The 25987-nt window shown below is 46.2% G+C and overlaps 7 protein-coding genes across 7 annotated transcripts, besides 3 other annotated features; 5 read left to right on the plus strand and 2 right to left on the minus strand.

Moving 5' to 3' along the window:
* Positions 1-452: 452 nt before the first annotated feature.
* Positions 453-486: a microsatellite.
* A 1151-nt stretch (positions 487-1637) lies between these two features.
* Positions 1638-5236, plus strand: TSTA_006860 (uncharacterized protein; the record flags this gene model as incomplete). Its single annotated transcript, XM_002488278.1, has 3 exons — positions 1638-4491; positions 4545-4742; positions 4794-5236. The coding sequence occupies 3 exons, from the start codon at positions 1638-1640 to the stop codon at positions 5234-5236; spliced, it is 3495 nt and encodes a 1164-aa protein (XP_002488323.1).
* Positions 5237-5266: 30 nt separating this feature from the next.
* TSTA_006870 (cystathionine gamma-synthase) lies at positions 5267-7732 on the plus strand (the record flags this gene model as incomplete). The annotated part of the gene is made up of 4 exons (XM_002488279.1): positions 5267-5488; positions 5512-5763; positions 5817-6783; positions 7070-7732. 4 exons carry the CDS (start codon positions 5267-5269, stop codon positions 7537-7539), a joined length of 1911 nt encoding a protein of 636 aa, XP_002488324.1. The 3' UTR covers positions 7540-7732.
* Positions 7212-7246: a sequence feature (GA-rich).
* A 923-nt stretch (positions 7733-8655) lies between the features above and the next one.
* Positions 8656-10602, plus strand: TSTA_006880 (uncharacterized protein). The gene is made up of 8 exons (XM_002488280.1): positions 8656-9000; positions 9057-9103; positions 9168-9235; positions 9294-9351; positions 9404-9508; positions 9569-10271; positions 10323-10405; positions 10457-10602. The coding sequence occupies exons 1-8, from the start codon at positions 8956-8958 to the stop codon at positions 10497-10499; spliced, it is 1152 nt and encodes a 383-aa protein (XP_002488325.1). The 5' UTR covers positions 8656-8955; the 3' UTR covers positions 10500-10602.
* Positions 10603-10918: 316 nt separating this feature from the next.
* TSTA_006890 (uncharacterized protein) lies at positions 10919-11614 on the minus strand (the record flags this gene model as incomplete). Its single annotated transcript, XM_002488281.1, has 3 exons — positions 10919-11009; positions 11071-11387; positions 11438-11614. 3 exons carry the CDS (start codon positions 11612-11614, stop codon positions 10919-10921), a joined length of 585 nt encoding a protein of 194 aa, XP_002488326.1.
* A 2204-nt stretch (positions 11615-13818) lies between these two features.
* Positions 13819-13850: a microsatellite.
* A 4203-nt stretch (positions 13851-18053) lies between these two features.
* On the plus strand, positions 18054-21891 carry TSTA_006900 (uncharacterized protein; the record flags this gene model as incomplete). The annotated part of the gene is made up of 3 exons (XM_002488282.1): positions 18054-18496; positions 18556-19939; positions 20012-21891. The coding sequence occupies 3 exons, from the start codon at positions 18054-18056 to the stop codon at positions 21488-21490; spliced, it is 3306 nt and encodes a 1101-aa protein (XP_002488327.1). The 3' UTR covers positions 21491-21891.
* Positions 21892-22383: 492 nt separating this feature from the next.
* Positions 22384-23487, plus strand: TSTA_006910 (mitochondrial carnitine:acyl carnitine carrier, putative; the record flags this gene model as incomplete). The annotated part of the gene is made up of 3 exons (XM_002488283.1): positions 22384-22669; positions 22732-23362; positions 23421-23487. The coding sequence occupies 3 exons, from the start codon at positions 22384-22386 to the stop codon at positions 23485-23487; spliced, it is 984 nt and encodes a 327-aa protein (XP_002488328.1).
* A 1635-nt stretch (positions 23488-25122) lies between these two features.
* Positions 25123-25894, minus strand: TSTA_006920 (60S ribosomal protein L10; the record flags this gene model as incomplete). The annotated part of the gene is made up of 3 exons (XM_002488284.1): positions 25123-25573; positions 25621-25796; positions 25850-25894. 3 exons carry the CDS (start codon positions 25892-25894, stop codon positions 25123-25125), a joined length of 672 nt encoding a protein of 223 aa, XP_002488329.1.
* Positions 25895-25987: the final 93 nt, after the last annotated feature.

Raw genomic sequence — 25987 nt, forward strand, 5'->3', positions numbered from 1 at the left:
GCATCGTGAGATCCTACCTGATTGGCGAATTGATAGCCCGGTTCCATACCCAAACGGGCAATCGCCAATCAAGGGGCTGTGGCTGAACATGGAATGGTGATGGCCGCGATGACGATATTTATGCGCCGTGGCTGTTGCGATCGGAAGATTGTTTCTCTCGCCTGATCTCCTCGACGTGCAAACGGATTACTATGTAGACCACGAGAAACATTGGTGATGCGCAACCCCTGAGCTTGACGTGTCTGACTGAACATTGGAACGAGTCTGCGACAGTGGAGAACGATCGTTGCCGCGGGATGGCCACAGAGGGTAAAGCGCGGTTTCAGATCAGCATCAGGTTCATGGAGTGTTTCTTGATTGGCTAGATTAGGGCAGTGGCCACGCAGACTTAATCTCGGCTGGTGGGCCTTTGTGGCAGGTCAATTCCTCATACTGACAATACCCGTACGAACACATACATACATACATACATACATACATACATACTTTTGACCCTCAAGTCTCCGTACACGTATGTGTACCACTGACTCAATGGTTAGCCAGTCGGTCATTAGGTACATGTTACTCATTCTAGATTCTCATCACTGTGGTGACTGTACTACTGTCACTGTAGGCAGCCATACGTTATCAAGAGAAGGGTCTCTTGTACGGTAGAGTAGTTCCCCCAATACGCAACTAGCAATGTAAGCCGTGCGACACGGAAAGATGCACACCAATCAGGGCTTCTATAATCAAAGTCTCCGCATACTCCATGTTCCATCCGTAGTAACGACGTATTGCGCGGTACAGTCTCCGCAGTCTGCGTACTGAAACATGTCTCCTGATTGGATCATATGTTACTATATTAGTGACACCTGTTCAAGGACAGCTAATGAGATCCACGATAACAACTCCTGACTTGTCAAGAACCACTGCCACGGCGTCGCTGATTCGCTGCGGCTCTAGAATACTTCAATCGAATAAAATGAGCCGTGGGAACTGTATGAGTCTCTAAGACAGGGAGAAAAAGGGCGAATACTATGTAGAAGGCGGTCAGACTAAGAATCTACGCTGTGTTTCTTATCTGCTGGCCACTGCACGAAACCAATGATAGTGTCCTCTGTTTCTCTGTTTTCTCTTCTTTCTCCTTCTCCCTTAATACTCCTTGTTAATATCGTGACGGCATACCTATCAGAAGGCAGGAATTGGTCTATTCTTGCCCGTGGAAGACCTTACTCTGCTTCCTTCCTCGCCAACATATACAACATCCCTTGGACGATTGAGCGAGCGACCGGATCGACTCCATTTTCACTCCTCAACGCTGTCTCTTTTGCGACCGTGTGTTATTCATCAATTGTCGAATCTCAACTCATCGGTTCCCTGTTTGAACGGCTTGGAGTTGTCGATTAGACTCGCATTTGGTGCCTGAACTACTGCCGGCACGTGTGTTCTTTTGAAACCCCGCTTGCGACAACTGACTTCTGTCGGTCGGCGATTATCCACTGTTATAGAGATCCTGCCAGAGAAAGAATCTCAAAATTCTAAGGTTCCCTCTTGAACAAGCTCAGACGAACGCTTGGCATTGTCATGGTCCAGAGAGAGGTCGACGTGGATTGACTTGGATTATAGGAAGCTAAACAGGAGCTTATCAGCGCGCCATGGCGGGAGATGATCCGTTCGCTTTTCTCGCAACCCAGGAACCCCCCAAACCCCTCGAGTCATCCAAGTCGGTTAGACGGTTAAATTGGGGAGGACAAAAGACTGGTGGTGACCAGAAATCTAAATGGCGTGAGAAGCTGTTTTCGAAAGACCGTGACGCTAAACAGGCAGAGGCTACTGAGCGCCAACTAGACGACTTTTTGGGACTCAACCGCCCCAAACCGATATCTGAATCCCTGCCAGCCATACCTTCTGTCTCCGATCCCATATTTGAACCGGACACATCACAACGACGCGACTTGTCTACGCCGCCATCTCCTCCTAAACAACATGCCACCCTCTCCCCGCAAGCCAGTACTCAGGCTAGTCCGCCGAAACCACGCCGACGCAAAGGGCTACGAGTGACTTTTACGGATCGGCCGCCAGAAGTTATGGGTGAAGGTGGTGATGAATCTGAAGAACCCACAGTGGAAATATCTCGCAAGAAAGGTCGCCCTATGAAGGCTGTCTCGAAATCACATATTGATGATGGAGGATACGAAGACCTACAAGATCGCCGGCCCACTCTACCCGAGCTACACCTAGATACATCTTTTGCTAGTGGTGCTACGGCAAGCGAACCTGAAAAAGCACCGGCCTGGAAGCCGCTGTTGATAAGTCCGCAGGATCAGGACTTTCTCATGGCGTTGAACTCTGGCGAGCCAGGGTCAAGGCTATCTTTCCGAGCATCCCCCGATTCGAAATCATTTGCCCAACGGATACATGCCCGAATGCAGGAGGAAGAAGGTCTTGCGTTACAGCATCGTCTACGGCAGGAAGATCCTACCTCACCCACTGAAGAAGATGACGAGCCCCAGCACCGACAGCAGGCATCACTACCGACCCGTCCGTCATTCACATCGCAGCGGTCCCAGCTTTCCCAGCAGTCGTTAGACGTTGATGTTGGAACACCTACCTTGTCACTTCGGACGACTCCGGTCCCGGCTGTCCATGATCAGATCAAAGCGCTTCGACGTGAAGACATTCCTGAGATATTGTCTCCCGGAGGAAGTTCTTCTAGCAGTCTTTCACCAACGGGTGATGAGTCCAAACCTGCGTATCCGACCAGTGAAGCAACCCATCCTCAGTCAACTCCTCCACCGCAGTATCAAGTGGCTCCACCTCCCCCAGTGATAACAGAGCCTGCCAAGCCGTCCAGTGCTGCTTCTGCGCCGCGTTCAGCAAAGATGACTCTTCGGTCGGTGGCTAATGCGATGGGTGACACTGCGTACCAGGAGTTTACGGCTTATGTGGAGAGATTCAGTAGTCTGTACGGGTTAGCCGCAGAGAACGTGAAACCGCTAATGGAAACGTCATTTGCTGAATGGGTGAGAGCCTCCACGTGGTGGTTTCTTCGCGGTAGATCTAGATTGGAATCTGCTGTACGTTCGGGACGCAATCCGGAGACCGTCGAAGCTACCCAGGCGGTGGTTGATCTTGGCAAAGCATGGTGGATCTCTACGCAAATTGTGCCAAAGCATCCTGAGGTGACCCGATACGGTAGAATGAGTATTGATACCTTGGTGGCTGTGGTCAATACAACAGGAGACCATAGGATGGCGGGTTTAGTCAATATACACCAAAAGATTCTGAATCATTTACGTGCCTTGACCGTATCTATGAAACGCAATCAGATTCTGTCCGCTATAGGGTCGAACTCTCATGTCAATGACCATCCATTAGACACTAACATCTGGGTGCGGTATCCGTTTTTTGCACCCGATGTGGCGGCTGCAGTTTCGGGCTCAAACCGACGCTCTATGTTGGTTGACTCCTCCCCATTGGCAAGTACCCCTGAGATGATGTTAGTGGGCGATACGAGCCGATATTTCAGCTACGGGACTATGTTTGTGGAAGTCTCTTTGACTGGAGACGAAGAGGATGATACCACCCAATACGCCATTCAATGTGTACTGTCCATCAGACGAGACAAATCTGACTGGTACGTTCTTGCGGCTATTTCCAGTCAAAGTGAACTCGTCAACATCTTGATTCAAGGCGACCGAAAAAACGGACCAACGTGGGACGATGTCCAATGGCAGGTGAAAGCGCGGACGATGACAGTGAAACTTCGACGCGGCTTTCAATTGAATGTGGCATTCCAAGAAAAGGACTTCAAGATGCTTTGGAACATTGTTCAATACACTCTTAAGACAGAAGCGAGCCTTAAGCCTGAGGCCGGTGAAAAGCGGATTTTCCATGACACTCTCAAAATGTTTCAGTACATGGACTCGGGCACGCCGAAAGCCTTCCCTTCCGAACCCTCGCCACTTTGTCGAATGGCGCTGTTTGAAAAGACTGTTACATGGACTGAAGGCACAGGAACCCGTAAAGCTCACCGGGGCTTCCGACTTTCTGTGGTAACAAGTCCTCAGACCAAGACACTCAGCGGCGTCCAACATACTCTAGGGCATGGTGCGCCTATTGTGTTTGGTTATCTTCGTGGTGAGAATGGATCGCCTGCACTGTTGCTTAAGTTGAAGGAAGATTCAAGGGCGCGTTCGATGGTGTTGACTTTCGATCGCATCGAACAGCGAACTTTGATGCATTCTCTCTTGCTTGGTATGCTCGCCGGTGACAATGAGATCACCTATCCTAATCTCCCAATTCGCTCTTATTCGATAGAAGAGGCATGCGATCCTGTGACAGGAGGACCAGGAATGTCTCACCTCAAATTCAATGCGGGAGCTGTGTCCGTAATCGACTTGGATTCATCTCATCTTGAACATAACTTTGGCCATCAGGTACTTTCTCAGAACCTCCGTGCGCTGGTCAGTACCGACTGGGGGACTGTTACGGATCGTATCAACCTAGGTAAGCAGTACTCCTATTTTTGCTATCTGAATGCGTAATTTGACAGAATGTAGGCCCTGGTGAAATGAAAATTGGGCTTGATATCAATTCCAACACTACCTTCACAATGTATCGCGCACGCCAAGAAGACGTGACAGTGGCTATTGCGGAGAATCTTGTGGAAAAAGAGCTTCCCGACCGCTTGACGCAATTTTTGGAAGCGTCCAAGACTAAACCCACGATTCGGCGTTTCGACTTCAACTCGATTGAAAGTGAGTACATGGATGTATTAGAACCCTTTAATCGCTGCTAACATTGATAAGGTTTACATAAATTCGAGGAGTTGATGACTGGATTCCGAGTCGTTTTCGATGGCACAGCAACCAGCTTTGCCATTGCTCGTCGACGCATGGTCGTTCCAATTCATAAAAAATGGGAAGCGAGCGGAGTGCGACTACAACTCGTAGCGCAGAACAAAACAATTCAACTGGTTGCTTTCTTTGGCAACGACTTCAGTCACGGCAAATGCATGAATTTTGTGTTGAGAGGAACCGATAACTACGAAAGCTCCAGCCGGTCGGGGAAGTTTACAGTCCGAATCATTGATGCTAAATTTGCTCTTCCCAAAAGAAATGAAGAGGAGGCATCCGGATTTGTCTGCTTGGATATGCTGGACTATGCGAGTGAGCATGATGACATTACCATCGGGTTTGAATCCGAGCAAGGTAAGGAAACCCTAATGGAGCCTGCAGACCACTTATGCTAAGATACGTGCAGATCGCAGAAAATTCCTCTCATGCCTGCCTGGTTCCGCACGGGAACCTACGCGGATGGCATCGATGCGCAGATAGTGGCCCCTGAACGAGAATTTGTTGATAAAATCAGCCGGGACAAACCCCGAACGAGTCATGTGACCGGATATCGGGTAAAGGATAGACGCCCTTTGATCAGTCATTTGATAAGGGATTTGGCACTGGCGACATCGGGACCCACCATCCCCTCATATTATTACCGTCTCGTTCGATAACTTTCAGGTTATAGACACTATTTTTCCGAATTGTCTCTGCTCTTGAAGAGAAAAATTTGTACAGTCTTATTGAAAGTACGACCAATTCAATTGCGCTGACCTACGGTCGATTAACCATGATTCATCCGGCCAGGCCAGCTACACTCGCAGTCCATGCGGATGATGTTGTCAACAATGTTACGGACGTTGCTCCTCCAATTCACTTATCCACGACATTTCGCTACCATAAAAATCCCGAGCAATTGATTCCAGCAGCAGAACGTAACGTACGTTTTTCTAGGGGTAACTCGCTAGTTCTTTTCTAATTTGGAAATGATAGTACGAGGAAGACCCTTCCAGTTTAGAGCCGATTTATTCACGAGTTGCCGCGCCGAATTCTGCACGTTTCGAAGCTATCCTTTCGTCTCTACTTAAAGGACACGCCCTCGCATATGGTTCGGGATTAGCTGCTCTAAATGGGGCATTGGTGCTTCTCAACCCAAAAAGCATTTCTATTGGGGACAATTACCATGGCTGCCATGGTGTCATTGAGATTTTCCACCGACTTACTGGCTTAAAGAAACTGGGGTTGGATTGCCCTGCGGAGGAATTGCAAGCGGGGGACGTCATTCTACTCGAAACACCTCTTAACCCCGACGGAACAGCATTTAATATGGAGCATTATGCACAAAAAGCACACTCTCGCGGCGCGTTTCTTATTGTTGATAGTACATTTGGCCCTCCTGGTCTGCAGGATCCGTTCGAGTTTGGTGCCGATATGATTATGCATTCGGGATCGAAATATTTCGGAGGACACAGTGATCTCCTTTGCGGAGTGCTGGCTACAAAGCGTAAGGATTGGTTCAATCAGCTTTTTAGCCAGCGTCTTCATCTCGGCAATAACATGGGCAACCTAGAAAGTTGGCTCGGAGTGCGCAGTCTACGCACCCTCGAATTGAGAGTTCAACGGGCTAGCAAAAATGCGACAAACCTCGTATCTTTCCTTCACTCTGCTTTGACACAATCAAATGCAAGCGCTGGAAGCGACGCAGAAGCGGTGTCGAAAGTACTCTCTGAAATCCGGCACGCAAGTCTCCAAACGGAGCCATGGGTTAAGAGACAAATGCCCAATGGGTATGGACCGGTGTTTTCGATCATCATGAAAGATGCGGATTTGGCCAGAAGACTGCCAAGCAAACTGCACTATTTCCATCATGCTACTAGTCTCGGAGGCGTTGAGAGTCTGATTGAGTGGCGGGCCATGTCGGACAGCCGGGTTGATCGACGATTATTGAGAGTCAGTGTAGGTATTGAACATTGGGAGGATTTACGGGACGATTTTGTATCAGCTTTTAAGGCTTTGATAGCCTAGTTGTACATATATTACGGCGTATAAACTTTTTGTGAAGTTTTAGTCATAATGAATTGGACGCCGTCACATGATATTCACTGACTTGTAATTTAAAAATCCCACCTGCATGGTTGAGACGACTTTATCTTTCTCACTTCTATCGAGCATTGCGGTATGGTATATCAATAACGCAAAAGACGCTACTCGGTAATAACTATTACTAAAGAACGATTCAAATCAAGAAAGCCAAAATCTCAACCTGCGGTTTGACTCATCAACCCCACAACAACGATCACAACCTCACCTAACTACCTACTCACTGCATCATAAGTCGGTCTCTACACACCAAAGGCGAGGTCCACACATAAACAATAAGCAATCATCGAGAAGAGAAGCGAAGAAGAGAAGAGAGAAAAAAATGCCAACCTTCAAAATCCTCTACTTCGCATCCGCATCCAGCTACACAGGCAAATCAAGCGAATCCCTACCAGCACCTTTACCTCTCTCCGGACTGTTTCCATTACTCGAAGAACGATATCCCGGTATTACGAAGACTGTTTTGAGTAGTTGTAGTGTCAGTGTTGGGTTGGAGTATGTTGATATTCCTTCTTCTACTGAGGGCGAAGGTGATGGGACGACTTCGGCTGGGAAGGAGGTTGTGATTGGGGAAGGGGAGGAGGTTGCTATTATTCCGCCTGTTAGTTCAGGGTGATTTACTTTATGCTTTTGGCTTTGTTTTTTATTTACTGATGAGGCTGGTTGTTGGGGTTTCCAAGGTTAGGGGTTGGAGATGGTTGGGTAGATGGATGAGCTGTCACTACACAAATAACCCTCTTCATCTCCGTATCTAGGCGAAATACATACGATGATAGAACCTGAAACATGACAACAACATTCAACAAGCCTGTTTTGTACCACGTACCTGGTTACACACATACTCTCAATGATTTTCTCCGGAATGTGGACGTCCTGCCCGACACATCAAAGTGACACAAGAACAACATGTCAATCTCTCTTGTTTTCTATCTGCAGCATGGAAACATGAAATACATATTTATATACATACTGCTGGATATTTATGCACTCCAGAGAATTGCCAGTTCATCTGATATCATCCGGCATTTCACTTTGACTAGACGAGATACTAATGGAATGTTTCGCTTGAGCAACTTCATTACTGTATATGTACCTTTCGGAACCGCATGCGGAAAGTAAAGGTAGCACGCGATGGTCAATATTCCCAGGAACGAGGTTGAAATTACGCATATGTACTATCTGACTGAATAGCCTCACTGTAAAATGTACGTAGTCCATTATTCTCCTACAAATAGAAAATGATTGCTTAAAACACGCGACAGCATTGGAATGATACACCGTCGGCCCATCGAGTCGAGACCGTTGAGTGACGTTCGAACTCGAAACGAGTCGGATATGTGCTTCATATTCAGTACAGATCAACATACTATGTACAGACAAAAATAACTCTATCTTCAAGCTAAGCGATTCCTTAGATGAGAGACAAGCATTCTGACGTTGTTTCATGATCTCGTCTTGTCCGTATACTCAACGGTGTTGACCTACATACCTAGTTGATCATTTTTATTCATTCTGCAGGGAATAAGCAAAGAGATGTTCGGCTTGTTGGGTTAGATACTCGGTACTTTGACCCTATGTTGTTTCTTCACATTGTCGATCTTGGTCCGTTTTTGAATTGGGCTATGTATGCATCGAGTTTGAGGGAGGTGTGTGTGACCTGAAGCTGGATTTGGACGTAACTGACAGGTTGGAAAGTAGGTTGGAAGTATTTATATTGTTTCTTTTGTCCTTTGGAACGGTGAGAAGTGTTGGAGAAATATAATGTCTTCATTTACGTCGATATTCCAAGTTCGGTTGTTAGGGTTTCGTTGTTCTGTTACTGGCTTGTTCTCGTCAGAACGCTTTCTTGGACGACCTTGTGTTGAGAGATTGGATCCACACCATCTGAATTGCTTCTATGCTGGGACGGGGTTTTGAAGTTGGAGCCCGAGAGTTCAGGAGTAGCAGGAGATCGGGCAAGGAGACTTTGTCAATACATGGTATACTTAGGCGAATGAGAAGGACGACGACAACCATCTGATTGATTTTTATAATGGCAACGGGTTTCCTGACCCCGAGGAGACAAGGGTCTTTTCTAGTGAGTCTGATTCGGACTGGAAGTATTATGACCTTGAAACTGACATCTGGTTCTAGAGAAACGACAGCTCGGCATCGAAGGAAAGTTTCAGCGATAACCTGTCGTAAGTGATATCCCCGATATATCCAATCCTCCAACGGAAAACTGACCCTTCGTTCTGGCGTTAGTACAAATGTACTGGCATCACCGCTACAGGCATACAAATACGAGAATAATCGGAGATATCATGCTTATCGTACGTCTGTTATGTCTATGATGCCAATTCCAACGCTGGAAAACTGATCAAGATATAGGGGAAGGTTCATATTGGGGCCCAAATGATGAACAGGATGCGTATCATCAAAGAGTTGCGTATGTGCTCCATACTATTCAACGGTGTGGAAGTATGCTGACAATGTATCAGACACCACCTCTTCACACTTGTTTTGCAAGATAGACTCTATCTCGCTCCTATATCAAGCCCACGTCACGTTCTAGATGTCGGGACTGGTATTGGACTATGGGCTAGGTATATACAATCTTCTGAATCCTCATAACGAAGTAGCCCAAGGGAACTAACACAATATAGCAACATAGCCGACGCCAACCCAGCAGCCCAAGTCCTCGGCACTGATCTCTCACCCATCTGGCACGACGACGCCACCATCCGTCCAAATCTCACCTTCGAGGTCGACGACTGCTGCTCAAACTGGACATATCTCGACGAAGGACGCGAGTTATTCGACCTTGTACACATCCGTTGCTTGTACGGTAGTATTAAAGATTGGCGCAAATTATACCAACAGGCATTCGATCATCTTGAGCCAGGGAAGGGGTACATTGAGCAGGTTGAATTGTCGCTGATTCCACGGTTCTGGTATACGAATACCGCAGACGAAGGTGCTGGAAACGACTATTGCAGTCTGGATCTGGAGTCAACTTCGCATACAGAAGAATTAAACTCAATTTTTGCGACGTGGTACAAATTTTGGCAAGAATGTAGTCGTCAAACGGGCAAAACATGGTTTGTCGCGGATCAAATGGCTGGTTTGATTTATGAAACGGGGTTTGATAATGTGCGTGAGATACGGTATATATTACCGCTGTTCGACTGCTTGGAAGGAATGACCTCTATTACCACAGAAGGTACTACTAGTATAGGTGAGGAATTGATGGGAGGATACTCGGATTATCCAGTCCCTCGTCTTCAGGAGATTGCGAGATGGTTTCGACAGTTTTGGGAGACGGGGATGGAAGGGTGGGTATTGGCTGTTAGTACACGATACATGGGGGTATGTTCTTTTTCTTTCTGAGCGAATGAGAGTTGCTAATTGACGCCATAGTGGACAGCCGATGAAGCAAAAGAATTTGTGGCGGAGACGAAGAGAGTGCTTGTAGAGCAGGAGAGTAGAGTTTACTATGAACTGTGAGTTTGACATCATGTTGAGAGGCTGTAATATCTGACGATAGTTTTTAGGGTTGTCATATACGGGCAAAGACCGTCTGACAGTGGGATATGAGTACTACGTAGTCTAATGAATGATATGAATACACGGCCGAGCTGGAAAGATTAGTTTATGACTAGTAATAATATCAGTTACGGAGTATCGAATATAGGTCTAGAATGAGTTTTCAAATAGTGTCATGCTTGAACGTTGTCATTACGCATATGTCAAGGAACCTAAGGGACGTTAAATGGGAAATGCAAAAGGCCAAAGATATTAGGGCTCAACCAAGCAAGATCAGAAAGCAATCAAAGCACTTAAACAGAACGCAAGAAAAGAAAGAAACCAAAAACAATTTCCCTATTAAAATAAAAGTAACCCAATTTTTGTTTTACTGTAGCGCCAGGTGGCCCATCGAGAAAAGCCTGTATGTCGTAAGTGGAATTAGCTCCGCCGTAAATCTGCAAAAGACCGGGAAACGAGTATAAACCAGTTTAGAAGTCGTTGTTATTCTTCACCCTCTTGGCACGTCTGTCCATCAAGGAAAGAATCATGCCGGTGAGAACGGTAAAAGCAAAGAAGATACTAGATTCAAACGCTCATATCAGTCTCTAGCACAAGAAAACGGGATATAGACGAAACTCACCAATTAGCAATAATCAAACCCCAAATAGCCTTCATCTCAATACAAACATGTCTCGCCGATGCAATAAACTTCGAAAACACCGAACCAGCACTCAGAACACCAGCCAGGTTTGACAGTGTAGACTCAAACATGAACGCACTATTAGAAGAGCCAATATCCGAACAGCGTAGGTATGAGAGCGGTTTTCCAGCTTCAACGGCAATGACGATGAGACCAGCTAGGATGAGCGAGTCGGTACATAGAGCCCATATGAAGGGCATTTTGTGGTCGTAGAAGAGGATTGAAGTGATTATTATGTATACTTCGGTGAGAGAAACCTGCCTTCCTATTAAGATAGGGTTAATGCATAGGTAGGTGGCAGGCTTACGAGGGCCAAAATAGCAACAAGGATAGATGGAGGCGTGACATCCGCATCGACCAAGGACGAGACAAATGAAGCTGTCAGACCGATGATGGCAATCAGGGTTATGAACTCCGCGACACGAAAGATGTGGTAGCTGACACCTAGGATGCCGTGCTTGCTCACTCGAAGGAATTTGAACATGATGCTCTTTCGCTGACCGTCTCCGTAGGGCGTTTTGAAAGTTATATGCAGAGTTTAATTCTTGAAATAGGAGCGGAATGAGTGCCTCGCTGAGATAGTAGAGAGTTTAAGGAGATATTCGTTCTGAAGAAATGATGTTAGGTCTTGTCGCAGATAAAGCGAGTTGTGTTAAAGAGAGCAGAAAATGCAGGGAGTGTCTGTAGAAAAGACAAAAGAATATGAGTGAGAGGAGTGAGTAATTTGCAAAAGACTGACTCTATGACTGATGATTGATGACTGAAAAGAAGAGAAAGGATGACAGTGACTGCAGCCTGAGGGTATATGTACTCAACAGAATCAAAAGCAACAAAAGCATAGAACAGCCTAGATCATAATTTTAGTAAAGACTGCAGACGTAGATCCATCTTCAAAAATTAGAATAACCAAAGGCCAGGCTATCTGTATCCTGAGGAAAATCAAACATCACTACTGCGTCCAATCTCGAGGATTAGGGTTTTAGATCGATGTTGGAGTAAGCGCCGACACAACCAATCAGAGAGCTGGAATTATATAACGGCTAAAATAGCAATGGAGCACTCGATAGCATAACTAGAGCCTAGCCTATCAAAGCACTATGATTTTAGCCTGTCCCATGGCTAGACAGCTAGGCACTAGGGCTAGACGGAGTCGGCTTCCACTCCCCGTAACCGCCCTGCGTCACTTAGTACGCACATCTTTGGACCATTGTTATCCAACGATGTTGTGGCTTGATTGTAGACTGATACATTTCTCTGTTTACTGTACCTGAGCATTTGATACTGTGTAGCTAATTACTTACGAAGGTTATTTCAGAGTACGAAAGTGATGGGAATGTTTTCAAGCCACTTGTGAATGCTCAAGGCTAAGCCTTAATTATGGTGCCTTCCAGGGTCTGATTGGCATAACTATATACTAAGGAATGAGTTAGACGTCAAATAACAGTCTCACTGAACAAGAATTTGTTGATCTGACATATCCGAGTATTCGTAAAATCTCAACGAGATACGTGGTTCTGGTGGATGATATTGTTGCTCTATACATCGACATCTCCGAAACCATGCTTCGCTGGCCTTCGTGATGATCGAAAAACAGGCCATGGAACGAAGTGACGCCTCGATAAGTCGAGGTATTCATAAAGCTTATGTAGCATACTATGCCTTAGCCAGTTTTCCATTTCCAGTTTGCTTAACGGCTCAATATGTGGCCCCATTTTCTTGGCTAGATGTCTCAAGGTGCGTCTGGCCCTGCAGGCTAGAAGCCAAACAACATGGGCAAGGTCCTTGGAAAGCCATCGATTTATCATTATGGAATAATGTTCTTCACTGACCGACTTTGATGATACAGTGGCGACTCTGGCGAGTCTGGGATTTCAATTTTTCGATCTGGAAAGATACAGGCGACATGAGCAAGGAGAGAAACTGTTGGGAGTGAAGATATCTGCTAGGCACTAGTACACCTTTATTGGTGCCTCCAAGTCAATTGAATAGCGACAGTTGTACAACATCATGTACCATCTGATTCGATCCAGATAAACTAATAGCAGCTATCAAGTCAGTTTCAGATGCTGGCAGACAGCTGGTATTTATCGGAACAAGCTGTCGATAACTGACGTTATTCTACAATACTCACCTATGACGAGAGATACCTATAAAGCAAGCGATGACTTCATCCACCGAGTGAGACAAGTATAAACCACTAGTCTTTCCACTACCTACGAGGACTGGAGACAACAGCCAGCATACCGGCACAGACCATGCATAACTTACCAGTTTAGCCCATAAGTCAAACGACTAAGGCCTGTCTGTCACCAAGCTTGCGTTCTGGACTAGCGCCTGGCCAATGAAACGTGCACGAACGAATTCGTATGTGAGACACGGGATCAAAGCCCACAGACATCATTCGGCATTAGACAAGACTGCCAAGTTTGCTATTGTCGGTTTATCTACGTCTAGGTCGCTAGCACTAGACACGTAGAACAGCTAATTCGACAAGCTGACGAGCCTTCAAGAGTAAAGGGACGGGGGATAGCTAGCTAGATGTATACACGGCAGGCACGTGCCGCGTCGGACTAACTAATATCCAGTGCCGAAACGCGTAGGGTTGATATTCACGTCCCGACAGCTATCAAATCGAATAAGTCTTGTAGCGACTTGTAGTACAATCATGCTATACTGAGAAATATACAGCATTACACCACATTACACCACATTACACCACAGTGTCTGTGGAAATACCAACTGGAGTAACTGTAGGTCGAGGCTGAGGAGTCTCCAGCCGCACAGGATCAAGAGAGACCATAGCAGAGTTAACGAAGGACCCTGTTTCACTTTGAACCTTGAATTCATCCAGGAAATGTGGGCATACTGGCAAGACAACGAATGTTCCGTACTCAAAGAGCCTTCAGGAGAGGGAAAGAAAGTGTGGCTTGACGCCAGCGATCGGCTCAGCTGCTATACGTTTGTTCACCGCCTAATGTGCAGTCCAATGTATGACTCTTGTACTGTCTTATGTAAGCTACCTTTAAGTTGAACTAAGTTAAGATAACTTATGAGGACATTCCATAGATTCTATTTACTATTAGTTATAATTTATATTCCTAATATTAACTTTAATATTGAAGGGATCTGAAATCCTGAATTAACTAATTGTCACAGGAATCAAGAAAGTCGCAGTCAATGAATTAGTAAGGCTAACAGCGCTACTGCATGACGGAACAAGGATAACCCGAAGCAGAAGGTGACTAGGGTTATGGAATCACGTGACTAACGAATCAAGGTGCTTCGGTAGTGAATCAAGGTTGATTCGACATATCGAATCAGGGTAATTCGATATGAGGAACATAAAAGGACGCTCATTCATCATGTATTTAGGTCTACTTTACTGTCATTTATTAACTGTACAACCTAGGGTATAAGAGTATATACAGTACACAGATCACTCTAAGCTAGTTAACACAGTTACCTCTCTTTTATTGTCTCTTATTGTCTCTTTGATATATTACAATACTCGTCTTCGTGACACTCTCGTTAGCAGAATACCACCGAACCTTAGTTCCGCGAGGAGTTACTATGATCTGACTACCCGACAACCAAGATTTATGTCAGGGTTTGCTCTCGCTCTGACCCTGAGGTTGGATTCTCTTGCTTCTCATTGGTCGGCGGATTTAACCTCCTGTAGTTGGTGAAATCCTGGTCGATTAAAGCGTGTTGTTCTTTTCTTAGTTCCCCGAAGGATATCATGTCTCTATGATTAGCATTCTTTGACGCTCATTTTCTTTATGCATCTTGTTGTTCCCTGTTGGAACCACCTAGACCAAAAAGCTGCGCGCATAATCTAGTCTGGTAAGATAGGGTATGGAACAGAGATCAGGCCGAGTGAGGCGGGATTCCTAACATTTCTGTTGGTTTAACTACGGTCCGTATCACGAAGCATAGACGGTAGTAAGGCGCGAACACGAAGCGGCCTAATGAGCCTGACAATATGAAGATATCTTGATTCCTAATATTGTGACTTGTCCCCAAGAACGAGGGGGACGGGGATAGCTAGCTAGATATACGCGGCACGCACGTGCCGCGTCAGACTAACTATATCCGGTGCCAAAACGTGTAGGGTTTGATATTCACGTTCCGACAATTTCCTTTGCACATCTTTGTATATTCAAAGCCGCTTTGTTTGCTATGTTTAGATGTCACTGCTCTATTGATTAGGAAAATTCATGTTGACAGGATGGAGCTTATAAGGAGTTCATCCTGCCCATCGATTTGTCCTGAAAACCAGCAGTCCTCTTGTTTTCTTTCCTAGTCCCTAGTTTCTAGTTCCTTAGTCAGTTTCTATCTATTCGTCTTCATTCCTGAGTCAGTCCCTTAGTCAAGACCCTTACACCAATGCTCCGTAGGCTTCACCATGATGTTAGGATATATTTACTGCATCTTCAACCGCTGTGTTCAGCTTTCTCGGCCCGCCGATCTATTTGATGGTAGCAGTGTTCTCGAGCTGGTCTCCTTCCAGTTCTCTGCTATGCTGTCTGCTGTTCAGACTGATGCGAAACCAGACCTCAAGAACAAGTGGGAAACAGAATTTATCCCCAACCTTAGCACTTCCACTGCCTTTTCCGATCTGATTCATTGTTGTGGAAAGTGCTTGGATTGCATAGTCTCCGAAGATTAGTTCTGTCGGTTTCTCCTTTTGGAAACCAGTTATACAGCTGGGCAACAACCCAGTGTCGCGGAACATATAGCAGATATTGGGAAATACGCAACAAATGTGGTCTCAATCTACACAAAACAGCTCAATCGAGTGTCATCCGAGAATCTTGAGCTTCTACCGTCGAATCTTCTTCCAGTCACCTTGCAGTCTAACCACCTAGTGTTTCAACTTCCTGTGAAGCCTGAATACAACTTGAGCGAACCCACATTCTCATAGGGAAATGACATGCTCTATTTAGAGTCCGTGCGTGATACATGCGAGACAACCTCATCAGCGCATTGCCTTTGGACCCGCTGGTATTTGGCATTCCATGATATAACCTTCTCAACATAACTTACCCGGGTAGCAAGAACGGGACCCCCCCCCCCAAGCACTAATATGAAAATAATCTCTTTTCGCGCTCAGATTGAAAACACACCGGTGGGTAGTTTTATTGAGGGTTTTCGAAGAAAGTCGTGGGTGCTAGGAGACTGCCCCGAGCTTTTCTAGGGTAAAGAGAAACAGACAGGGGAAGAAGATAGTGAGAAGATTTTACCATTTATAGATATGCATACCTTTTGTGAGTGAGATGCGGAAGCCTGAGTTAATAACACATGGGCCCTTGAATATCTCATAGAGTCTAAACTCTCAAACGAAGGCTTTCTCGCCCAAGCTCAACGGATCATTCAAGAGTTCTTTGATGAGTGTGGCTATTCCATACAAAACTTATCTTGTAAAAGCATTAACCGTCCAAGCCGGTTTTTTATGAAAGTGAATATAGGTATCACCATTTTCGATGCGTCTGAGAACGAATGCGATCAATTGTCGTTTCAATACGCCTTTTCCAATTATCTGGAGTAGGTGTCTGGTCTCTCATTGCGAATCCTTTTGATTTTTAAGAGGCTAGCTAACGGGCCATTGCCTAACTAATTAGAACTACGTATCAACAACATTACCGCAGGAGGTTCTACTCCCCTTAGTCTGCTCTGACATCAGCGAGCAGTGGATGATGGGTCATCAATGATCCTAATTCTTTCTCATCTGGTCAAATCGAGAAAACCAGGGCGGTGTAATTCATAGCGATTTTTGGTAGCGATAAGAAAGGCGCTCAAGAAGAGTGGTATAGCGACTTTGCCGAACGAGCATAAACCCAGTATGATCTTTTGGATCATATTGTTGATTGGATACGGACTTTATCCAAGGGTATCAGTGTTCAGTATGTGGTATTGGAAAAAGAAGACTCGTGGATAATTGCAAAGAGGTTGGAAAAAGAGAAACATCCACCGTCACCGCTACCACCGTCTATTTTTGTCTTGTCCTTGGCTATTAGGGCAACTATTCAGTCAAAGCTTGTACAAAATATGTTTCAATTTAAATAATTACTATTTATCATGATAAACTGAGAGTGTACTATTACAAAATTAAATTAGATCAAATAAATAATTGCAATCATTTTATTCAATTTCGAATTCTCAATTATTTGATTGGTAGATATTGCAGATTGCCCTACTTACAGCCCAGTTTCCCATTATGGAAGGAAACCGGCAGAAAAGCGCCACAGTAGGGCTCGAGTGGCTGTGCTGAGACAAAGTCAGAGTCCTCCGCTTTACAGCTGTAATCGTGGATAATTGTTTTGATTTCTTTCGAGTTTCCATACAATCGCTTAGACCCGACTCGACCATCTTTTCTTCGACTACTTTCTCCGTACTTGCCCGCCAATTGTTTCCCTTCTCCTCCAGCAGACCTTTCTCCGGGCCTCTTGTCGCTCGTTTTCGCTCCGTCCACCGTCATGCTGCAAGCTTCCTAACCGCAGTTGGTTGCCTTGGGCTGACTATCTACCGACCCGTACAGAATTAATTCTCCAACCAGAAAGAAACACTAAACACGACTGAGGTGACAAACATTACTATCCGTCATTTAGTTCGACGAGTCTTTTCGAATCTTGGTCGTTCGCGGTGCTATAAAACCATCAACCAGTTGCTATTCACGGAAACCACAGAATCCGCCATCGTTTGGGATCAAACCAGGTTGACAGCCCTGGTGTTGGAGAGGGGCAGACCTCTTGGAGGTCTTCTCAATTAGCCCCTGTTGGGTCGCAATGGATATTGACGGGAATAGGCGACATCGTCGACGGATTTCCGGGTCGCCATGGCTACTAGAGAGGATAAAAGGCAATGACGAGGTGATTGACAGAACACAAGGGCGGGGGGTAACGTTTCGGAGAACAAACGGCATCATGGATAATTCTTGGTTTATGATATTGTTCTGCTTCCTCGTCTTTTTGACAAGCTCGACGAATGCTGCGTTTATCGATTTTGAGAATTGTTTGGAGTCCAATATCTTGAACGATCCCGGTCAACTGCAGTTTGTCCCGAAATATTTTCATGTCGTGTACGATCCTGCACCCGGCCCAAACCCATTGAATATCACCGTTTACGGAAATGTCACTGGATCTGCAGGGGAACCTGCTCCAGCACCAGGCTCACCACTATGGAATGATAATACAAACAACGCCGGCAAGATCCCTAATATTGTCAACAATGATGGAAACCAGACATACACCACCCTTTTCACAACCCTCGATGTTCTCACCTTTACTCCATATGAAAATGCGACTGAGTTCTGTCGAAACGTCACCCAAGGCAGCTGTCCTCTTGGGCCGGTTTTCAATGTCAATGGGTATGTCTTCTTCACTAAGTGTCCGTGATTGTGCTAAACTGTATTCTTTTTACTTCCAGGAGAGATCCATCACAACTTCGAGCATTTTCAATCCAGCATGACCTTGGTGGATCATACCAATTAACGAGTTTAGCGACCACTCTACGCATCAAGTCCGGTGACGCACAGGGAACGGATCTAGGGTGCATCTCTGGCATAATCACGCCGGATCTGGGTGGGACACTCAAAGGAGTGTTCGCATTTTTACCCCTTTTGGTTCTGGTGCTTCTAACCCTCGCAAACATACTCGCCTCTACATATAGTCCTTGGGGTTCGACCGACATTTATCAGTGGACAAGCAATAATGGCCGAGACGAAGATCATTTACGACTGGTTACTCCGGGATTCGCGGACTGCTTGCAATATATCCAGTTCATTGTACTTACCGGAGCTTTATCTCTAAATTACCCCGGATATTATCAACCTGTTGTATCTCGAGGGGCGTGGTCGATCCTTATGTTCAATCAGAGTTTCGCAAGCCATGGAACAGGGATTGATCCGATTATCGATGGTGTATATGTTGTCAACGGAACTTATGGCCTGGATCGACTCAGACAATATGTCGGTTTGCACAGTATAAGAGATGTCTGGCCGGGATCAATCATTTGGTTACTGGTGATTTTGGTTGCGGTGACTGTATTGACCCAAGTTGCTCTTGGCTCTCAGTGGATCTACCATCGAATGGCTCGCGTTCCAGAAGAGGATTTACGTTCGAAAAACATTCCATTCACGATTGGAAACATTATTCGCATTACATTCAACTTTTTCCTGTTACCCATGGTATCACTTGCGTTATTCCAATTGGTGGTTGCCGGGAAATCAATGGCGTACTCCGTTGTACTGGCAGTCATATTACTCCTCATTCTTTTCGTCTTTGCCCTCTATATTATTCACCTTATAATCTCTGCGCGGCCTCGAGCGTACCTCTTCGACGATCTCCCTACTGTTCTGCAATATGGACCTTTATACAACACATATCGCGATGAGGCCGCTCCATTCGCCCTAGTACCTATTCTCATTACTGTCCTCCGCGCTGTCGCAATCGGCGCCCTTCAACCTTCAGGTGTTGCCCAGGTTGTCCTGCTCGCAATTTGTGAAGTGGCCATGATCCTACTTCTAGTTGCGTTCCGACCGTATGCTTCTCCGACATCGATGAATCTGTATCAGTTTGTTTTCTCTCTTGTGCGCTTTTTGGTGGTGCTGTTGTGTGTTGCCTTTGTGCCGTCTTTGGGTATTTCAGAACAGACCAAGGGATGGATTGGATACGCAATCTTGATTCTGCACGGAGGGATGCTGTTATTTGGATTTTTCCTGAACGCTCTGCAGACTCTGATAGAAGTCGTTGCTCGTCTTGCAGGGGCTGGAGGTGCAGAAGGAGGTGCAACACGAGGTGGCCTCACAAAAGTATGTATCCGACTTCAGACGGTTTTGGAAAGGAGTGGCTGTTTTGTAGAAAAATTACTAATCGAGTATCAGGTCTTTGGTGCAAGACAACTCTCTCGACGCAACCCCCGAAGCAGCACACGTCAAAGCATGGGTTCAGAGGCAGCAATGCTTGCTAACATGGACGAACGGTCATCAGCACAATTTGGTGGTTCTCGGGCAAGAAGTATCTCTGGAAGCTCGGCAATGCTTCTAAATCGCACAGCCGTCAGCGATGGTCGAGTAAGTATTGCTTACGATGCGGGTAGTGCGCATGGTGGTCCGCATAGTCGAACGAATAGCGGCATGTACACTCCAACCACACCTGGCGCCAGTAGTGCATTTTCTCATCATGCCGGTTACCAACCCATGGGCACACCAAAGAGTGGCTCTGTTATTGGCTTTAAGCCCGAGGCGATGGATCCTTACTATCGACCACCCCGTCCTCGAACGACTACCATGGACACCCGACAGTCTGGCAGTGAAGGACGAGTGCCAGCTACATCTGGTAGCGATACGGAGGATGCCGGTATTGAAAGCGCAGGCCAACCGCTCCCCGCACACCTTGGCACTGCTCGAGACGATCCTGATCTGGATGATGGCCGACCGAACCGTAAGGACTATGCGGTCCGCGAAGTCGACTTTTATTATCGAGTTCGTGGTCCGGCGCTATCCCATACTGGGACTCGCAAGTTGAAAACGGGTCCAGCAGATCCAACAGGGCCCGTCTCTTCGGCATCAGGTTGGTTCCGTCGGTTGTTAGGTGGGAAGACTAAAGAGCAAGGTAAAGGTTTTGAGGTGATTCGAAGTGCTCGAGCACCTCCTGCAGGATTTTCACCTGCCGAAGACCAAGAATACCATGAACCCTACCGGGATGAGCCCGAATCACAATCTCCTGAAGTTGCTAGTGAGAGAGGTCACTCGCGAAATGTATCCGGCGCCACGACAACATCCTACCACGACTCGGATGGCGCAGAGGAAGAAAAGGACGAAGAACAGACAGAGTCTTTCCAACTGCCCCAGATTGACGCTGGTGGGTCGATCGAGCTTCCTAGCCGAGTCGGATCTCGTACTAGCACACACTCCTCAAATCGCCCTCCTGTCCCAAGAAAGAGCTCGAGGAGATATGGTCCTCATGACCCCCTAGATGAAGTTACACCGGCCTTGGTACCTATCCCCGGTTCACCGGATAGCGCAACACACCCATCTCGTCGGGTACCTAGCTCCGACTTACTTCACCCAGCAAGTGAGTCTGAAGCACGACTCCCTTTCGCAGCGAGCGAAGCCGGTAGCAAGACCAGTCAAGAACGCCATGGGTCTACAGCGTCATCTACATCCACCATCCAACGGATAGCAAGTGCTGATCCTGGACGACCATCCGGCATGGGCTACGTAGCACATCATCGAGCAGGTGCTAGCATCCATCAGCTGGACTCCGAACACCCAGGCAGCACGGCAGAGCTAGTCGAACAAAGCACCGATACCGAGTCAAGTCATGAGGGATCGGCTGTTTCGCGGCGAAGTGCTACTTAAGAAAACACGATAAGAAAAGAGTCAGAATACTATGATACAGACGGATCATGTCACGAATTTCCTTCTATTTTCTGGACTTTTTCACTATAATATCTGATTTATATCATAATTATTTGCCTTTTTGATATTTGGCGTCTACCATATCTGACCAGCATATCTGAATTCTTGTGCGTTTTCTTTGTTATTGAAGCGTTCATTATTTCCTCATTCTTGGAGGTTTCAGAAAAGAGGGAAAGGTATATGAATTTTCCCCCCACTTTTGTGTATAGTCTATCCTTTTTTTGATTCTTGTACGATAATATTGTATACGCAGCCGTGTCTCAATCTCGGACCAAAATATATACAGAATATACGAGGGACTTTGTATCGCTGGAAGTCTCTCATTCAGATCGCTGTTTCTCATGGGATGTCCTTTTGACATGTGCCTGTAGCGGACCGTGGGTTCCATGTCTCCGGGTATGTTATAAGAGCTAAGAAGTCATAAAAATAAATGGAGATACACATCCATATAAATAGTCTTTATTCAAAAATAAGTTGCCTCCGTTATGCCGAAATCTGGAAACCGGTGTGTTCATTTGGTGGAAACGAACTGTTCAAGCTCGGCGCGGGAAGCCAAAAGATGAGCCGAGGTTAGTGTGAGTTGGACGGTAACGGCTAAGGGCGGTTATTTTACTTTAACTATCAATTAACAACTATCGTACAACTGTCCCCGATCGATATTATTCATTGATGATTATTACAGAATACAGATATTTTTCAAGTGGCACATAGAAGTCGACTGCGATTCGATCCAGCATATTACAGTCGAGAGGGATCGCCCTCACCGTTCTACCAACAATCGTTCCGCCCCGCAATAACACCACCGCAACATCCTCAAAACTCTACACACAAAAATGTCAGAAACACAAAACAAGGACGAAGTCCTCGCGCCGGCGAAACAGCCCGCTACCTCTCAAACCCTCGCCCAAATTCGATCCTTCGTCGCCGGTGGTGTAGGTGGTATTTGCGCCGTGGTTATCGGCCATCCCTTTGACCTCGTCAAAGTGCGCATGCAAACCGCCGAAAAGGGTGTTTATACGGGTGCGATAGATGTTGTGAAGAAGACCATTGCGAGGGAAGGGTTGGCGAGGGGTTTATATGCTGGTGTTTCGGCGCCGTTGGTTGGGGTTACGCCTATGTGTGAGTTCCCTCTCTCTCTTTTCAGCTCTATGGGTTGGTGGTAACTGACCAAGAAACAACAGTCGCTGTGAGTTTCTGGGGTTACGATCTAGGCAAAACAATCGTCTCCTCTCTATCCGCCGTCCCCGTTCACAACAACACCCCTCAATACAGCATAACTCAAATCTCTGCTGCAGGTGCCTTCTCCGCTATACCCATGACACTCATCACGGCCCCGTTTGAGCGCGTCAAAGTTCTCCTTCAGATTCAAGGGCAAAACCCACCTCCTCCAGGCCAAAAACCGAAATACTCTGGCGGTGTCGATGTCGTGCGTCAGCTCTACAAGGAAGGCGGTCTTCGCAGCGTATTTCGTGGCTCGGCAATGACGCTGGCGCGTGACGCGCCCGGTTCCGCCGCCTATTTCGCTGCATACGAATATATCAAGCGGGCCTTGGCACCCAAGGATGCAGATGGGAATGTAACTGGTGACTTGTCGTTGACGGCTGTTTTGACGGCTGGTGGTGCCGCGGGTATCGCCATGTGGATTCCTGTTTTCCCGATTGATACGATCAAGTCGAGGATGCAGTCCGCTTCGGGCACGCCGACGATTGGAGGTACAATTCGGGCCATTCATGCTAGTGGAGGATTCAAGGCTTTCTTCCCGGGTTTTGGTCCTGCGCTGGCCAGAGCTGTGCCTGCTAATGCTGCGACTTTGTAAGTTTTGCGTCTTCTCGGTTTGTCTGTGAAACATGACTAATTCTGCTTAATATAGCCTCGGTGTGGAATTGGCACACAAAGCCATGACCAAGATGTTCGATGGCCCGGGTGATTTTGTCTAGTTTTATATAAACCAACCATTCACGCCATTCCAATGCAAGCTTTGCAGTACATTCAAAAACCCATATACAATGTATATACCCATTCCATGCTTTGCAATTTTTGCAACTTGTCTTTCCCCTTTGGTATAATGTAGGTGAGTGATGTTTATGTGCTTAAATATACATGTATATAGACCTTTAGTTTATAGAAAGTTATGATATGAGGTACTTCTCATGCCAGTTGTTGTTTGCTGAAAGTGGCGACTGCTCGATACAGAGAATCGGTACTAGGGTTAGGGTCTTATGCGTGGGTACCGATGATCACTAAAGTACAGCGTGCCCTCCTCGTCTCAATGGTCCATTTACTTTCTGACTCGCACTCAAGCGAAGATCTCGGATAGATGGAAGGATGAACGGAGGGATTTGTGTGTAGAGTTTAGCGTCTCCGGGTTTGCGGGTTTGTGGAGAAGTCTGGGGTTGAGTGGAGGTTAGGGTTAGCTCTTAGTACAGACGTAGGCGGAGTTGAGGGTATATGATTGATTTCTCATCCTGTTATAGGACGTGGATAGAATTACTTTGGACACTCGATGTTTATAATATTTCGTCATTTAACGAAGTTAAAGAGAGTTTAAAACTTCAGGAGATATCTTCTATCTAAGAACAGGGGAATATTATATAGGTAATAGGTCCATTAGCTGAAGCGAACCGTGCCAGCATTCAAACAGCAATCGATGGAGTCTTAAATTGGGAAAGGTGCAGCAGTTAATAAAAATAGAATGCTAATCAGAGATATAGCCGTATTAAGCCAAATCAGTTACAATTAGGCTTGCCATTGTGGAATAATGATAAGAATGGACTCTCCCAGAGAGTGTTGGAAAATACTCAAAGGCTATCGACATAGCACTTCTAGAAAAGCACACCAGAAGCCTATACAATGGACTAAATTGAAAAGAGGCAAAAACTTTAGCTTAACTTCGGACAGGCATGACAAGGCTCAACAGCTATTTGAATAGGATAGGCGTAGTAGACTCTGATCTTTGTGCCTGTGGCCAAGCAAGTGAAACTGTGGAACACTTTTTATTCCGCTGCACAAAATAGATAATAATGAGAGAAGGTATGAATTAGTGTACGTAGATAAAATGAGGAAATCTGTCCTTCTTCCTAGGCGGAAAATCACGCTTAGACTCCGATCGATAGCAACCGGATATGAAGGCCGTCCATGCAGTAATCAAGTACGCGATTGCAATAGGAAGATTGGAATAGGAACCCCAACCCAAACCTCGGACTACACAGGGAAGAATAAAGCAATCCATCCCTTATTCTTATCCCTTACCCCTCTCCTCCCCCTTTCCCTTCCCAGGTAGATACAGCTGCAGCCGCCGAAGATAGGACACGCACACTTGGAGAAGATAACCTTTGAGGTCATCTACTAGCCAACACCACTCTAATCAAAGCCTTCATATTAAACGGCGCTAATTGAGGCTAATGGTGGTCATATGAGATTTTGTGCGTGTATATAGCTAGCTGTGTACTAAATAGGAGAGGTGCCTGGTGGAGCTTCCTAACGTTATTTCAAGGCCCGACCATAGTACGGTATGTACGTAAAAAGAAGAGGAATATTCTCCTTCTTTTTTCTCTGTTCCGGCTGTGGTCCATCTAAAGAGATACTGCTAGTCTAAAAAATTCAGGAAACCTCTGAATGCTTTCTGTCAAGGCGCCCTTCCGCTGACAGAACTGCACATAAGCACCGTCATTCCTTACTAGACCTCCGTTTCTCAATTGCATGTATTTATCCCGAGCTAAGTTCGTAAACCCCCGGTTCTTACTGACGATGACCTTTTGCCGACCAGGGAATTTATACATAGAGCGACGCAGCGCCTCAATGGCCACTAGGCGATGGCGATCTGTTGTCCGGACGGAGACTAGGATCTGATCCACATTCACTCGAGCAACTTTACCAACCGGTTTACCCCAGGTGCCTCGCATACCAGTTTGTAGTCGATCGGCGCCGGCGACACTGAGCATTTTGTTGATCCGAGTAGTGTGGTACGGGTGGACGCGAATTCGAAGGTGGAAGGATTCCTTACCTGCAGTCTTTACGAGGTACCTGTCTGCTTGTTAATATTCTTCTTTCCTTTTCTGTAGGTGACACACTTGTTGGCGCAGATAAGCGCCGCTTCCAACGCTTCGGAACTCAGCTGTTCGTATTCACTGGACACTAAATGTATGCAGCAAGGGAAATCATCTACGGTAGCCTTCTTTCGTCCCGTATCGAAAAAGCGGATCTTGTGATCAGGGACACCTCGGTTGAACCGGGACTTGGGAAACGGCTGAAAGAGTCAGGCTTTGGTAGATGTAGTCTGTAAGGTCGAATGTAACTGACTTTGTTTTTGCAATAGTGGTAGCATCGTGCTGGTCTTCTCACCATGGTGTTGGTTTGCTAGATCACAGTCTGGATAATTGCTTGTTTTCTTTCCGGCACTATATTGTTCGTTCTCTGGGCTAAGTAAAAGAGAGAAAG

Source organism: Talaromyces stipitatus, genomic scaffold (genome assembly GCF_000003125.1).
Source record: "Talaromyces stipitatus ATCC 10500 scf_1105507295517 genomic scaffold, whole genome shotgun sequence".
Taxonomy (NCBI): Eukaryota; Fungi; Ascomycota; class Eurotiomycetes; order Eurotiales; family Trichocomaceae; genus Talaromyces; species Talaromyces stipitatus.

What these genes read in the sequence shown, in the direction of transcription:
- TSTA_006880 (XM_002488280.1), top strand. Translation starts at nt 8,956, where the DNA reads ATGGCAACGGGTTTCCTGACCCCGAGGAGACAAGGGTCTTTTCTA. An exon ending in GCGTATCATCAAAGAGTTGC is followed by an intron (nt 9,352 to 9,403) that starts GTATGTGCTCCA and finishes ACAATGTATCAG; the next exon opens with ACACCACCTCTTCACACTTG. An exon ending in AGTAGAGTTTACTATGAACT is followed by an intron (nt 10,406 to 10,456) that starts GTGAGTTTGACA and finishes GATAGTTTTTAG; the next exon opens with GGTTGTCATATACGGGCAAA.